The sequence below is a fragment of the Astyanax mexicanus genome, chromosome 4 (genome assembly GCF_023375975.1).
Source record: "Astyanax mexicanus isolate ESR-SI-001 chromosome 4, AstMex3_surface, whole genome shotgun sequence".
NCBI lineage: Eukaryota > Metazoa > Chordata > Actinopteri > Characiformes > Acestrorhamphidae > Astyanax > Astyanax mexicanus.
This window is the reverse complement of record NC_064411.1, coordinates 55,677,781-55,693,659: the sequence shown is the minus strand read 5'-3', so window position 1 is coordinate 55,693,659 and position 15,879 is coordinate 55,677,781. Positions and strand designations below refer to the sequence as shown.

Sequence of the window (15,879 nt, the reverse complement as noted above, 5' to 3'; positions counted from 1 at the left end):
GTGGTGAGGGATGAAAAAGGTAATAGGTTTAAAAAAAAAAAAAAATAAATAAATAAATAAAAATATAAAATAATTGTTGGGCAAATAATGGTGGTAATAATGATCATCTATTTACATCTCCCCCTTTTTCTGAAACAGAATTTCTGTTTCAGAGAACTTAACGCAAAATTTCTTCACCCTCTTTACTGTCCATCTGTGTGGTCTACCCTGCCCAAGCCTCCACTGACACACACCCCATCACTTCATTCATCCACTCACTCTCCCCCTGGGCTGCGCTTCCCTGCCACGATGTTTTCTCCATTTTCTGTCAAAATGCATGTGGTGGTCAGATCGAGACTGTGCCTGTCTTAGGTTGTCCCTGTGTAATATGTTGGGATCTTACCCGTCCTTGGCTAACCAGCCTAGCCCACTGAACCACACAGCGTAGCAGCACTGTTTTCTCAACATTCAGTGCCGTAGTGTTCCTGCAGGGCACAGCTAGGGAGCACAAACCCAGGTATGTCATATTGTCATAAACTCACACTCTGGTGTTCACCGTGAAAGCCTGTGCAAGGCACCGAGTATCCATGGTTCATTATTTGTTATTATTGTATACAGATTTTCCTTATTACCATCAGTATCACCCTTTTTCTCCCACTAAATTTTGCTTAAATTATTTGCTTTGATGCCACTGCTCTGGAATAGACCCAAAAGAGTGCATGTCAATGAATAATTATTCAGATTTTGCATCTGTATCTCAGATGTACCGCAAGGTTAAATTTTGGTCCAGTTCCATTTAATCTATATACATAAATTATATTGGTGGCTCTGCTTCTCAGATTGCAAACTTTACCATTATGCAGATGAAACAATGTTATATTGCTTAGCTGATTTTGTTCATGCTACAGCCAGAAAATTATGCATTTGTTTTATAGGTGGCATTGTATAAGCATGAAAACTAAATTTATGCTGTTTTCCAGATCTCTTTCTAGTCTAATTGTAATACCGTAAAGCAAAACAGAGAGCTGCATTTTTAAATACACTTTATTTCCCCTTATTTAAAATGAGAAAGACCCAATTCACTAATGCTTGTATTACATCCAATACTGAGTTTCATTTTCAAATAAATAAGGTCTTTCCTCATTGGTTTCTGAAATCAACTATCCCTCTTAAGAGGATCAAAATGTCGGCATAGCCTGAGATACATGAGAACATAGAGAAATTTGATATTACATCCGTCTTATATCAGTCTCATTCAGCTAGGACTGAACTGAGATCAGTCTGAATAAGAAACGAACAGTAAGATAATTTACTAAATCACCTGATAGAAAAAGCTGTGTTTGGAATGGCTCACTTATTAACTCATTCACTATTCACTATGTAGCATTTTCTATTTATTGAACTGAATATTTAAAAAATCAAATAATAAACCATGTCCATTTGTCCTGCTCTGAGGACATCTTACACAACAGTACTGCATGGCATAGTATATTTTGGAATTTCCAGCATACATCTTCTGTACAATATTATTATAATATAATGTAGTTAATAGTGAACTATATGGGGAAAAATGTACTGCTCAGTTTTTACAAAGCACTGCAAAAATGGCCAATGCAAATTGCTTAGTATTTCTGCAATAGGAAACGATTCCGACACCGCCACACACATTCATTATTTCCATTATTAGATTTGCTTATAGAATATAGAGTTAGACATATGTCCCTGTTAGGTTAGGGCCCCCAAGATATAGTCTAATACCCAAAATTAAGCAAATTATTTTCCTCAATTCTGACTCCCTTTTCTTTTTTTTTCTTTTTTATTTGTTTTGCTAACCAACCCCGTAATCCCTTTATTAAATTCTATAAATTCTCTAATTATCTATCCAGTCACACACCTCTCTGACATTATTCAACAACTTAATTATTAATATTAACACTTCCCCAACCTTGCTTACATTAAAGTATACCTTACTCATGATTGGGTATTCACATTTTCACATTTATTTTTAGAACTGTCTTCTAACATATGAATACATATATTATATTATATTTCTATTTCACATCAGTCACTTTCGTAATCAATGTCATCGCACTTTACTCTGTTAATTATTTAATTATTTATGACCATTAGTAATATCTACCGCACTGCTCCGTTTACAGATATATCTTTACCTCGTATAGTTAGTTTTTTTATATCCTTATATTTTCTTATATATATATATATATATATATCTATCTACCCATACAAAAGCCTTTTCCCCCTGTTCACCTCTGTCCCCCTGTTCACCGTGTATTACTCTATTTCCCTACTGAACTGATGTTCTATTTTCTATGATGTCTCACAAGCGTTAATTCACAAATAAAAACCAACCTCTCAGTCTAAAACCAATAGGCTGCACCAACTCCACCTACTTCACCTTGGACTCCTCCCCTGCAGTGGGACTCATCCATTCCTATTTCATTGTCACACAAGTTTTCGTACACTCAACCAATCACACCGCTCACAGGAGCCCCGCTCACACACAGTTTCACACACACTGCAACACATACGCACACACTTCTGTTTCTCGCCCTCAGTCTTACACACACACTTTTAATTCGCTGCCATACACTTTCTCACTCACTGGTACACTTTTAATCCCTGTAACAGACACTCGTACACCCTTTTACTGTGCCTATTCAGTCATCATCACTTAAAGAAATGGATGACACCCATTGTTCTGTAGAATTGTTAAATACTCCAACTATCCTATTTATTTTATATATGTATATATATATATAATTTATTATTATGTTATTTTATTATGTTATTTTACCCCCCTGCGCGCACAAATCACATACAACAATTAAATCAACAAATAGCAATTGCTTTACCTTAGTTGTACAATACCAAGAGCATATGTATTTTTATTTTGTTTTTCTTATTTTTATTTAAACTACATACTCTTTCCTACTTTCCTGCACCTAAGCAGAAAACACTACTTCAGAGTATTTCAGTGCTCGTTCTTTAAGCTAAAAACTTAAAAATAAAGAAAATAAAAAAGTTTTAAAAATCTCCCAGCAGTTTGTATAACCGTCTGGGTTTAAGGTGGACCACGCCTAAGGATGACCCCGTCTGTCCCGGCAATTATCTCACATTGATCACGTGTGAGTGGGGTACGCCAGCTCCCAGTCCTTTTATTTTATTCAGAAGTAACCACTTTCAAGGAACACCACGTCCTAGCCATTAATCTAACCCAATATGGGCAGATGGGGCACGCCAGCACCCGGTCTCATTAAGCACTGTTTTCCTTATCCTTTATCCTTTTTCCTTTTATCCTTTTATCCTTTATACCGGTTTCTTAAACATAAAATAGAAGAGAAAATAATAATAAAAAATTTTAGTTGTTCAATCCAATTTACCAGGATGTAGCTTACTGGATCCCATCACTCATTCTGTTTGAAATATCCAATATGCAGATTTTTTAATAAAAAGGCAATCTGCTCACCTGTGTAGGATGGGCCCAAATGAGTGAAGAAATCTGTCAGCTGTGTCCTCGCCGGCCGAAACCCTGGATATCACGTCGGAAGGTCACCAAATTGTAGAAAAGTGCTGTCTTTAGCTTCTCTGTTGAATGTTCGTTGATCCAGGAATTCAGTCGACACGGAGATTGAGAGTGAACAAGTAAGATTTATTTTCAGAATTCTGGGAAGAACAGATACAGGCAAAGCATCCTAGCCTAAAACTAGAACGTCGCCCCAAGTTCTTCTGAACCTCGGTATTTCTGACTCCATCTTATATACCCTTTTGTGACGTACCTCGGTTGCTAGGTGGTTGCTAGGCATGAATGAGTAATACTTCTGTTTTTCTAATTATTAGTCCATTTTTAGTTTTATTCAGTCTTTCTCAGAACTCGTTTTATTTAGACCTTCTCGGAACTTCTGTTTGACCTTTGCCCAGTAGGCTTTCTGGGGAATCGTGAGTTGCCAAAAACACTGCTCGGGAAGTTTCAATTCCCCCAAGTGGCGGGCCTTTGGTTAAATGAGGTTCTATTATGGGTTATTGATTCCCCTGCTCAATGAAGAAGGGAAGATTCAGTTCCCCTTTGTGGCAGGCCCCATGGGTTATTAATTCCCCTGCTCAATAAACTTCCCCTATTTGTGGCGGGCCATGGTTAATTAACATTCACATTGTCTCACTGTGTATCTGCAGTAAGTTTTAGTTCATACTCTCCGTTTTATAATGGTATCGTTATATCTACCGTAAGATTAGTTAGTTAGTATATCTTAAACAAAGCTTGAAGTTGTATGTATAACTTTTCAGAGTAATCTTTTAATGTAAGGTTACAAAAATGTACTTTATTCACTAGTTTCAATCCAGCTAAAAAGAGGAACCCTGTAGTCTGCCATGCTCTGGGACCGCAAGATGTTTTTACCATTAAAAAGAGGAAGCATGTTTTCTACAGTTGACCCTTGGGTCAGTGCTGCTGAGATGAGAGATTCTTTTAAGCAATTATATGATGTGTCTACGTGTGGAATATGATGTGTCTACGTGTGGATTAGTAACTAAGTATTAATGTTTACGAGAAGATGATGAGAATATAGAGTATAGCTTACATAGATATATTTGTGTAATATGTGCTTTAATTATCTAAGCTAAGGCTTTAGCAAGCATGATTATTGTAAGGTAAGCTCTAGCATGATTATTATAAGGTAAGCTTGTTATTTTAAGGCCAATCTTCCACACTATTAAACAAATGAATAAATGATGAACCAAACAGAATTGGGGGAAAAGTGTTTTTATTAACTAATATTCACATTAATAAGCAATAAACCAGGGGACAATACTCACTCCTGTTACTGCCACTAATTCCTGTTACTTTTACTGAGTGACAGGAATACGTTTTAGCAAAAACATGAAAAATAGATCGATAGCGGCTATGCTTATAGCATTAGGACACTGAACACATTTCAGTGAGTTTCACAAAAGAAATAAATAACATCTATGAATTTGTTTGGGTAAAGACGCTATCTATGGTTGTTGTTTTTACAGCCTAATATATTAGTAAACTCTTAGATTAATAGAGGGAAATGTAATGCAATTGAAGTCTGTTGTTCTAAGCACGTTTCTAGGTGTATGCTGTCTCTTTTACAGAAGGTTTTTGTACTAAGTGGTTAAATATTGTTGGTAAAAAAATATTTTATTTATAGCTGCTAGTAAAAACACCTCTAATAAGCAAGCTGGTTAACCAATTCTTTACCAGCATAGTGTATGTTGTGATTTTGGTCTTTTTGGGCAACCAGCATGGTCGTGCTTGGTCGGAAGAATTTGAGTATTTTTATAATACAATAATAAATTTATAATAAATGGCTTTTGTTGCATTTCACATTTGTTTTTTGTTTCTTTATGTCTTTTCCAGAACCAATGCTGTCTTGGTCCAAATCTTCTCCTGATCCTAGTAACGACTTTCCTACCTGATTGAAATTTATCTTCACAAAAACCACAAAGTGATGTAATACCTCCAATAGATTTTTGCAACATCTCACTGAAAAATGAAGCCAATCAAGGAGAAAGCTCACCTCTGTTCAGAGTGCGGGAAGAGTTTTTATCAACTGAGCGATCTCAAAAAACACCAGCGCATTCACACAGGAGAGAAACCGTATCAGTGTTCAGACTGTGGGAAAAGTTTTAATTCACCAAGTACTCTCATCACACACCAGCGCATTCACACAGGAGAAAGACCCTATCACTGCTCAGACTGTGGGAAGAGTTTTAATCAACTGAGTGTTCTGAAAAAACACCGGCGCATTCACACTGGAGAGAAACCATATCCCTGCTTAGACTGTGGAAAATGTTTTAATCAACTAAGTACTCTCATCACACACCGGCGCATTCACACAGGAGAGAAACCGTATCCCTGTACAGAGTGTGGAAAGAGCTTTAATCAACTGAGTCATCTCAACACACACCTTCGCATTCACACGGGAGAGAAACCGTTTTACTGTCCAGACTGCAGGAAGAGTTTCCCTTATCAGAGTGATCTCAATGTACACCAGCGCATTCACACTGGAGAGAAACCGTATTACTGTTCAGATTGTGGGATAAGCTTCAGGCACTCGCATACATTAAAGAAACACAAGTGCATTCAGAGCAGTGACAGAAAATAATCACACAGCACTGTTATTATTGATTGCATCTCTTGAGGATGATCCCCTGTGATTGTAATATAGCAAAGGAGAAGCAGTTGTATTCATCCTTTTATTGACATTATTTAAATAAAGGTTTAATTTATTTGACCAAATCTGTGTTTGTTTAGGAGAGGGACACCTAAGGGTGCTATCAACCCATCGTTGCTCTTTTAGCTCTCTTCAATTCAATTCAATTTTACTTATATAGCACTTTTTACAACAAATATTGTCACAAAGCAGCTTTACAGAGATACAGGTCAAAAGAAGAAACCGTAGCCATAGCGGAGCTATAGCTAATGTAAAAATTGTCTAATTATAAATTATATGTATTTTGTTCCTCATGTTTTCCTTGTATGTATTTGTAAAGCTCACAAGTGTTCAAGTAAATTTTAATATATTTTACATTTAAACTTGGACTCATTGTCTTTCAATGATCTTTTTTAATTTTTTGAGGTTTTAACAGCCATTCACTAGGATTCCTACTGTAGTAAATTACCCAACATGAGCATTGTGCTCATGTCTGCCAGTAGAGATCCATTGAGTTACATGCAGTTAGTAATATATGGCAGTTTTTGGCAAACCTTTTTAACATTTATTTGTGTGTCCAGGCTTTTTTTTGATGAAATATGTTACTAAATTAACAATTCTCTAGTTATACTTTGATTTGTTAAAATTACTTAGTTTCCTTCTAGTTGTATGGAACCTCTAATTCACAATATAATTTGCATTTAGCTATTATCTAGTTCTACTATTTTCTTGAATTTTAACACACTAAACTAACAAAACAACAGAAAAGGAAGATCAGGCAGTTGAATGGTATAAAATCAGCTCGGAGTGAAGTAAGATTTCCATTTTCTCCAGTATTTTTCAAATGGTTTAGTCACTTTCTCCATTACTTAAATCTGAACAATTTCAACCAATTCAGAGTGTTAGGGGTTCTTTACTCAACCACTTCTTAGTTATTGCATTTTTACTACCTACTAAGTACTACCCATTCTTAATACCAATTAAATATATTGTGGCGTGGAAGAGGAAGGAAGACCCGTGAGACTCATGCTGAATGCTCAACAGCTCCTTTATTGAACAGGCTTGCCACTCACTTACAGTCTTTAGCCTATCACGGTGCACAATCATAGTGCGTCTGCCCCACCGGATCTTATACACCACCTCCCCCAGCCTGGACAGCACCAAGCACGGACCCACCCAGGCCGACTGGAGCTTCGGGCACAGTCCCTTCTTCCGCTGAGGGTTATATAGCCAAACCCTCGCCCCCACCGCCAACGGGTCCCCAAAGCAGCGCGTGTCGTACGCACGCTTCTGCTTCTGTCCGGCAGCAGACTGGTTGGAGCGCGCTAGACGGTGTGCTAATTCCAGCGAAGACATAAGGTCCGAGACAAAAGTGGGCGTGTCCGAAGCGTACCCGCCCCCGTCAGGAGGCGCCCCAAAAGCCAGGGAGACCGGCGTCCTCAGTTCGCGCCCACTACCGGCAGGTGCCTGTCCCGGTCACGCTGGTTCTTGTCCGACACCATGGCCAACTGCGCCGCCAGCGTGCGGTTAAAACGTTCCACCAGTCCGTCACTCTGCGGATGAAGGGGCGTCGTCCTGGTCTTATGGATTCCCAGGATGCGGCAGACCTCCGCCATGACCTCCGACTCGAAATTTCTCCCCTGGTCGCTGTGCAGTTCTTCCGGAACCCCGAATCTGCAAAAGAACTCCCGCACCAGGATATCCGCAGTAGTGACCGCCCCTAGGTCCGGCACCGCGTAGGCCTCTGGCCACTTCGAGAAATAGTCCATCTCCACCAGAACAAAGCGATTTCCAGAGTCCGTCACCGGAAAGGGGCCCAGCACGTCCACGGCCACCCGCTCCATCGGGCTGCCGCACTGGTAAGGGTGAAGTGGGGCCAGGGCGCCCTCGAGGGGCCCTTCTTGGCAGCGCACACGTCACAGCAGTGCCCGAAGAGTTCCATGTTGGTTCTACACCCAGGCCAATAGAAGCGTTGCCTCAGGCGCTTCAGAGTCTTGGTGACACCAAAGTGCCCAGCCCCAGGTGACCCATGAACTCCCCGTAGGACCGATCCCCTAAGCGCCCTCGGTACCACCACCTGAAAAACGCGCCGCCCGTTCGCCGGATCCTCCCAGGTATGGCACAGCACGCCGTCGGACAAACTAAAACTAGCCCAGTTGGAGCGCAACGCCTTAGCAATCGGGCCCAGCGGCACCACCTCCCGCCACGACGGTGTGACGTTCACACTGAGCGCGTGTACTGCCCACGATAAAGCTGCTCTACGGACACCTGAGCCACCCCGACAGCGCCAGTAACATCCCCGGAGATTGCAGCGCAGCGTGCGGTCTCAGCAGATTTCTCCTCAGCACGAGCAAAATGTTTGCAGTCGGCGGCCACACACGGCCGGCGTGACAAAGCATCCGCGTTACTGTGGCCACGGCCCAGGCGGTGCACAACCTCAAAACGAAACTCCTGGAGTCTAGATAACCAGCGCGCGAGTTGGCCCTCGGGCTCGCGGAAACGCATGAGCCACTGTAGCGAGGCGTGGTCAGTGCGCAGCAGAAAGGGCACCCCATACACGTACGCTCGGAAATGTTTAAGGCTTTCGACCACCGCGAGTAGTTCCCGGCGCGTTACGCAATAGTTGCGCTCCGCCTTGTCCAGGCGGCGGCTATAGTACGCTATTACGCACTCGGAGCCGGCCTGAACCTGCGACAGGACTGCTCCGAGGCCGTGGTCGCTCGCATCAGTATCCACAATGAAACTCTCAGACACCTTCGGATACGCTAGAATTGGAGCATTGCACAGGCGGCTTTTTAGCTCCTCGAATGCCCGCTCCGCCTCATCAGACCAGCGGAATTTCACACTAGGCTTAGTCAGAGCATGAAGTGACGCTGCCACGTCCGCGAACCCCCTAATAAACCGCCTGTAATACGAGGCGAGCCCCACGAAGCTGCGAACCATTTTTGCGTCTCGCGGTGTGGGCCAGTCACGGACCGCCTCCGTCTTTTTGGGATCGGTTTCCACGCCAGCACCGCTCACTACGTGGCCCAGGAAGCTCACGCGCTGCCTTAGCAGATTACACTTTGCCGGATTGAGCTTCAGGTTAGCCGCCTGAATCGCGCCGAGCACCATTTCAAGGTGAGACAGTGCGGAGTCGAAGTCGGTTCCGTGCGCCAAGACATCATCCAAATAAACGACGCAGCACAACCGCGGAACCCCGCATAAAACACGCTCCATAAGACGCTCAAAAGTAGCCGGCGAATCCGAACGGAAGCACCGTGAAATGCCATAGGGCTGAGCCGAGCGAGAAAGCGGTTTTCTCCCTATCCCCCGCCGCGAGGGGCACCTGCCAATATCCGCTCCTCAGGTCTAACGAGCTGAACCAGACAGCTGGTCCAGCGTATCGTCGATCCTGGGGAGCGGGTAGGAGTCAAGCTTCGTGACAGCGTTAAGTCGCCGATAATCCACGCAAAAAGCGCCAATTTCCATCCTTCTTTTTCGCAAGGACCACCGGGGCCGACCACGGGCTGCTCGAAGGCTCAATAATGCCCGTACTCGCCATCTCGCGGACTAACTGCTCCGCCGCTACGCGCTTTGCTAAAGCCAGACGGTGCGGCCTCAGCCTGATGGGCTGGGCGTCACACGTGTTTATCGAATGAACCGCAAGGCTAGTTTTAGTACACTCGCGCTCAGACACAGCGAAACTCGTGCGAAAACGGCCGATCAGTTCGCGCATACGGAGTTGTTGGGGACCAGATAAACCCACACAACTGCGCTCCAGCATCTCCTCTATCAGATCTACACTCAACCCCGCATCCAGCGGGGTCCTCTACCGTATCACGCACCGAATCACACACATTCCCTCCCACCAGTTCACTTACCCCTAACTCGTCGCGTATCTCTACGGGGAGTCCAGTCACCATCACCGAGCCCCGTGCACAGTCAATGATAGCTCCGACGCGTGAGAGCAGGTCCTTGCCCAGAATGCACGGGTCGTTGATGCGTCCTACCCAGAACTGTTGTTGAAAGGGCCCCTTGCCGACATCAATCGTCAACTCCGTTAATCCTAGGAGACCTATAGGATCCCCGGTGACTGAAGAGAGAGCGATGCGCTGGCTGTTTTCAGTCACAAACTCGGCCGCTACCTCCGTCGCTAGCTCGGGCTGTATCAGTGAGACTGACGAGCCCGTGTCCACCAGCGCGTTCACCGTCACTCCATTCAATGTGCATTTCAGGAAATAGCCGCTGAGTCCGGCAGTTCCGGAATCAGATCCCGAGGGTAAGCATAGCGTTCCTGGGGCCACCGTAACCCTCACTGGGTAGTCCCGGCTCCGTTTCCCGGCCGGCTGCAGTGCGCTCGCTTGTGGCCACGCCCCCCACAGCGGCAGCACTCCAGTTGGGCATCAGACCGGCTCCGACCCCACCTCGGCTGCAATCTCGGCGTCCGTCCAGCCCGCACCGCCCGCCACGATCTCAAGCTGAGCTTCGAAGGCTGTCCAGTCAGCGCTGCCGTCGTAGGGGGTAAGGCAGGGTTGAGCCGTCAAGCCCGCCATCCCGGAGGCTTGCGCCGCCATCATCGCGCCGTCCGTTCCGCGAGTCGGCGCCGCTGTCCTTGCGCCATCCGCTCCGTGAGCCAGCGTCGCCGTCCTCGCGCCATCCGCTCTGGGAGTCAGCACCGCCGTCCTCGCGCCATCCGCTCTGGGAGCCAGAGCCGCCGTGCTCGTGTCGTCCTCTCCCCGGCCACGACCTCCGAACAGCCCGCTGGCGCTGTCAGGTCCGAGTCCACCCCGCTGGAGAGCCTTGCCTCAAGTCCGTTGGTCCGCTGTCTTCCTCCTCAGCCGTTCGATTTCCCCTGCCAGCAGCTTAATATCTTCCAGCAGGGTCACTTCTGACACCAAATGTGGCGTGGAAGAGGAAGGAAGACCCGTGAGACTCATGCTGAATGCTCAACAGCTCCTTTATTGAACAGGCTTGCCACTCACTTACAGTCTTTAGCAAGACTAGGAGAGCTAAAACCATTACCCCACAGAGCATGAACAGCCCAAAGGCCACCAACCCAGCTGTGTGTCTCCCAGATGGCAGATCCAGAGTGGTGCCCACCCTCTCTGCATAACCCCTCCCAAGGGAGATGCCCCACCCGTCATCCTCGCACACAGGAGAACAGAACCATGCCTACAGGCAGCCACACACACAACCCAGAGCCGCCACAATATATTAAATTCACTTATTTTTTAGGATTTATGTATTTTTCATAAAATGATTAGTGTAATATAAATTGTAAATATCTTGAAATCAAGACACGAGATTTTCATTTCATTTCAGAATTTCATTCACGGTTAGTTAATATTACTCAAGAATATATCTAAATAAATTACAGATATCTTACATCTGGATGTGTTTTTGTTTCAGATATATTTATTGATTAATCTAAATCATAAACAGCAAAATTATGTAGCTGTAGCACTCTCCACAGATTAGCCAGTTTACCTCAATTTAGCTTAGCATAATTTAGCTAACATCCTAATTTGGAGATATATTGAATCTCATTCACGATTAGTTAAATTTACTCCAGAATATCTCGAAAAATAAAATACAGAATATCTTACATCTACATGTGTTTTTTATTTCAGATATATTTTTTGATTATTCTGACAAGTCAAAACGCAGCATCTTCATGTTACTCTCAAGCACTCTCCACAGTTTAGCTTAGCATAGTTTAGCTAGGCTAAGTACTACCCAGTTATATATGCTACTTATCAGCTCTGTAAGTGCTCAGAGCCACAGTTTTTAATGTTTGAATGTGTTTTTATGATAATTCTGTCTTTCTCTGTTAAATTATACAATCTAATCTTTCTGATAATGCAACACAAAACGACAGAAAACCGACTAAAATCCCTTTTTAGCCGATTAGCTTAGCGCAGTTTAGCTACTTAGCGCTAGCTAACAAATTAGCGGTGAGCATTTATATATAAAACTTACAAATATCATATCAGTTTTTTTATTAAAACGGCTTTATATGTTTTTTAGTATCTTATTGTAGTTTAACTACCTAGTTCAGTGCCTATAATAACACTGGATAACTCATAAATAGCATATTTGCTTCTTATTAAAACAGCTAGCCATATTAGCTATTTATTTACCCTACAGTGTTCAATACTCATAGCTTATTTAGTAGGATTAAAACTGTAATTTTGACTGTAGATTACAGACTGTAGATATCTGTTGAAGAGTAACTGTTTATTATACCTTGGGTGTATTGACAAATATCTTTCAATTATGATTACTTGACTTAGTATCTATAATTACATAATCATTGTGTGAAACCTTGTATTTTATATGCATTAACCAATACTCACATTGTATCTGATCATTTTTATTACTCACAGTGTATTTTACACGCATTTATATAGAAGATTAACCAATAATCACAATATATATTCTTTACATATATAGTAAAACATTGTCCTCACTGCCCCTCACATTTAGAATTTAAGAAAATGTAAAAATAGATCTTTTCTTTATTTTTCAGATTGCAAGTTGGATTATGCTATTAGATTTGTGTTACAAGACACAAAAATAGACAAATCTGAAATTGGAGAAATTCACCTTTACATTTTTCTTGCAGTTCTATTCGCCAAAGGCTAAAATTAAAAACTATATAATTTAAAAATGGGATGAAAACCCATTTCTTTTTCACTCTACTGAATGGAAAAAAATAATGATTAGGTTTTATACCCATTTTTCTATTTTCTATTCAGATTTAGCTTGATATGGTCAGTAGGTGTCAGTAATGATCTTGTAGTTGTTCTGCAGCCTCCATAACCTGTAAAGAAGAAGGAGAAGAAGCTGTACAGTAGTGGAGATTCTCTGGTTCTACAGCTGGAGTGTTTTTGGGGGGTTTGGTTCTACATCTCTGGAGGAACAGGATCAGCTGATCTGTAGAAGGTATGGAGAAGTTCCTCTCTTCAACACGATCTTCTACATTTACTCCTAGATGCAGCGTTTAAACCGTCCGCCATATTGGTTGGGGCAGTGCTGGTTTTTAAACAAATACATTTAAACGGTGGAGCTGCAGGTTGTATTTTTTTTATGTTAAGTTTTATATTCCAAGGATTTTGATTTACCTGTACAACAACAGGATGTATCCCCAGTTACTTATAGACTAATATCTATAGAGAGCAGTGTGTATCATTGTTGGTTTTAACCCTTTCAGACTTGACTTATATTCTATTGATATATAAAAATATTAATAAATGCTGTTTCTGTCTGTAATGTGCTCAAAAACAGAATTTAGTAAATAAATACATAAAATACTGTATTGTATCTGTTCATTGTTAGGTCGATTAAACATGTTCCTAATTTAAAATATCTCTAGTTATATATTGACATCCCATTTTCCTTTGAGTTGTACGGAACTTCCACAACACAAATTTGTTTTTTGCATTTAGTTACTATCTACTTATACACGTTTTTAATCTAAATCTGATCTATTTAGATACTTACCAGAGATAAATAGCAAGCTATTTATTAAACAATAACTCTTATTATTTGAAATAAATACAGAGATGCAGCTTTAAATAATAGTAATAATTGACCAAATAGTGAGACACTGGCTGTCTGTCTGCTTTCTTTGTTTTTATATCAGTGAAGGGACAGAGATTCACACAAAGACAGAGACAGTTACAGACAAAGATAATTATAACATGAGATATGTGATTCTTGATACCCAGAGGGAAAATTCAGGTGTTCAGCAATGGAATATGAAATGTTGTAGTAGCAGTGGTAGTAGTTGTTCAACAATATGCAGTGTAGTATTGAATATTTTTAGCTAAAACAAAAATACGAAACAATTGAAGGTAGTAGAAATTACTTCAATTATAATGTATATACGTTTATCATATACAGCTATGAAAAAAGTTAAGAGACCCCTTCAGTTTCTTTGATTTTTCTCTTTATAGGTATATGTTTGAGTAAAATGAACATGAACACCTCAAATTCCAAAATAAAAATATTGTCATTTAGAGCATTAATTTGCAAAAAATTAGAAATTCCATACCTCAAATAATGCAAAGTAAACAAGTTCATATTCATAAAGTGTTAAGAGTTCAGAAATCAATATTTGGTGGAATAACCCTGGTTGGTTTTTAATCACAGTTTTTATGCATCTTGGCATCATGTTCTCCTCCACCAGTCTTACACGCTGCTTTTGGATAACTTTATGCTGCTTTACTCCTGGTGCAAAAATTCAAGCAGTTCAGTTTGGTGGTTTGATGGCTTGTGATCATCCATCTTCCTCTTGATTATACTCTAGAGGTTTTCAATTTTGTAAAATCAAAGAAAGTCATAATTTTTAAGTGGTCTCTTTTCTTTTTCCAGAGCTGTATTAATAGTAGTAAAGTTATTTACCATTGAATGACCAGTATTTCACATTAAACATTTTCTTTTTCACATTTCTCATGTGCTCTTCTAGAAATGAATCCCGTCCTGTCCCAAGTCTTCTCCTGCTTCTAGTGTCAACTGTCCAACCTGATTGAAATTGACCTTGACAAACCCATGGACATGCAGGATCAGAAGAGTCTTTTTAAGCTGCGGAAAGATTGAAAGACCACGGCATCCATGAGAATCTCCAGTCTACCATAAACATCCTTTTAGCTGCATCTCCAGGTGAGATGAAGACAAGTCCAGATAATGATAAATCTTACCAGTGTTCAGTGTGTGAGAAGAATTTTACTAGGCAAAGTACTCTTATTAGACACCATCTCATTCACACTGGAGAGAAACCGTATCACTGCTTAGACTGTGGAAAGAGTTTTTCTCAACAGGGACATCTTCAGCAACACCAGCGCACTCACACCGGAGAGAAACCGTATTACTGTTCAGACTGTGGAAAGTGTTTTACTTCGCAGAGCCATCTCACAAAACACCAGCGCATTCACACTGGAGAGAAACCGTATCACTGCACGGACTGTGGAAAGAGTTTTATTACACAGAGTCACCTCAAAATACACCGACGCGTTCACACAGGAGTGAAACCGTATTATTGTTCCGAATGTGGAAAGAGTTTTAGTCAACAGAGTAATCTCAAACATCACCAGAGCATTCACACAGGAGAGAAACCGCATCACTGCCCGGAATGTGGAAAGAGTTTTAATCGGCTGGGTAGTCTCCAACTACACCAGCGCGTTCACACTGGAGAGAAACCGTATTACTGTTCAGGCTGTGGAAATAGTTATAATCAGCTGAGTCATCTCCAACATCATCAGCGCATTCACACTGGAGAGAAACCCTATCGCTGCTCAGAGTGCGAGAGAAGCTTTACTCATTACAATTCGCTTAAACTACACCAGCGCATTCACACCGGAGAGAAACCGCATCAGTGTTCAGTGTGTGGGAAATATTTTACTCAGCAGAGTACTCTAAACAGACACTTGCGCATTCACACCGGAGAGAAACCGTATCACTGCTCAGACTGTGAAAAGAGCTTCAGACATTTAATGTCATTACAGAGACACAAGTGCAGTAAGAGCATCGACCAGTCCAGGTTATAACATTCAGTTCCAGTGAAAAATATATACGATTGCTGTTTTCTGTTTGCAATTCACACCAAAAAATCTGTATACAAATTAAATCCACTTAACTAAAATATCAAATTGCTTTTTTTAATGTTAATTGCATTGGATGCCTGTGTTTAACATTTTTATTTTAGATCTGATATTGACCTTTT

At 41.7% G+C, this 15,879-nt stretch overlaps 1 protein-coding gene across 9 annotated transcripts in view; it reads left to right on the top strand.

Moving 5' to 3' along the window:
* Nucleotides 1-15,805, top strand: part of LOC103032185 (zinc finger protein 239) — a 54,523-nt gene extending 38,718 nt beyond the window's left edge. For 5 of the 9 annotated variants that reach the window (XM_049476688.1, XM_049476686.1, XM_049476684.1 and 2 more), the window contains exon 2: nucleotides 14,626-15,805. In XM_049476688.1, the coding sequence (XP_049332645.1) occupies nucleotides 14,825-15,703 (879 nt within the window). In that variant the 5' untranslated portion in view covers nucleotides 14,626-14,824 and the 3' untranslated portion in view covers nucleotides 15,704-15,805. Of the gene's footprint in view, nucleotides 1-5,377; nucleotides 6,260-12,936; nucleotides 13,101-14,625 lie in introns of those variants that run through there. The other 4 variants (XM_049476690.1, XM_049476691.1, XM_022666719.2 and 1 more) reach the window with 2 other exon arrangements.
* Nucleotides 15,806-15,879: the final 74 nt, after the last annotated feature.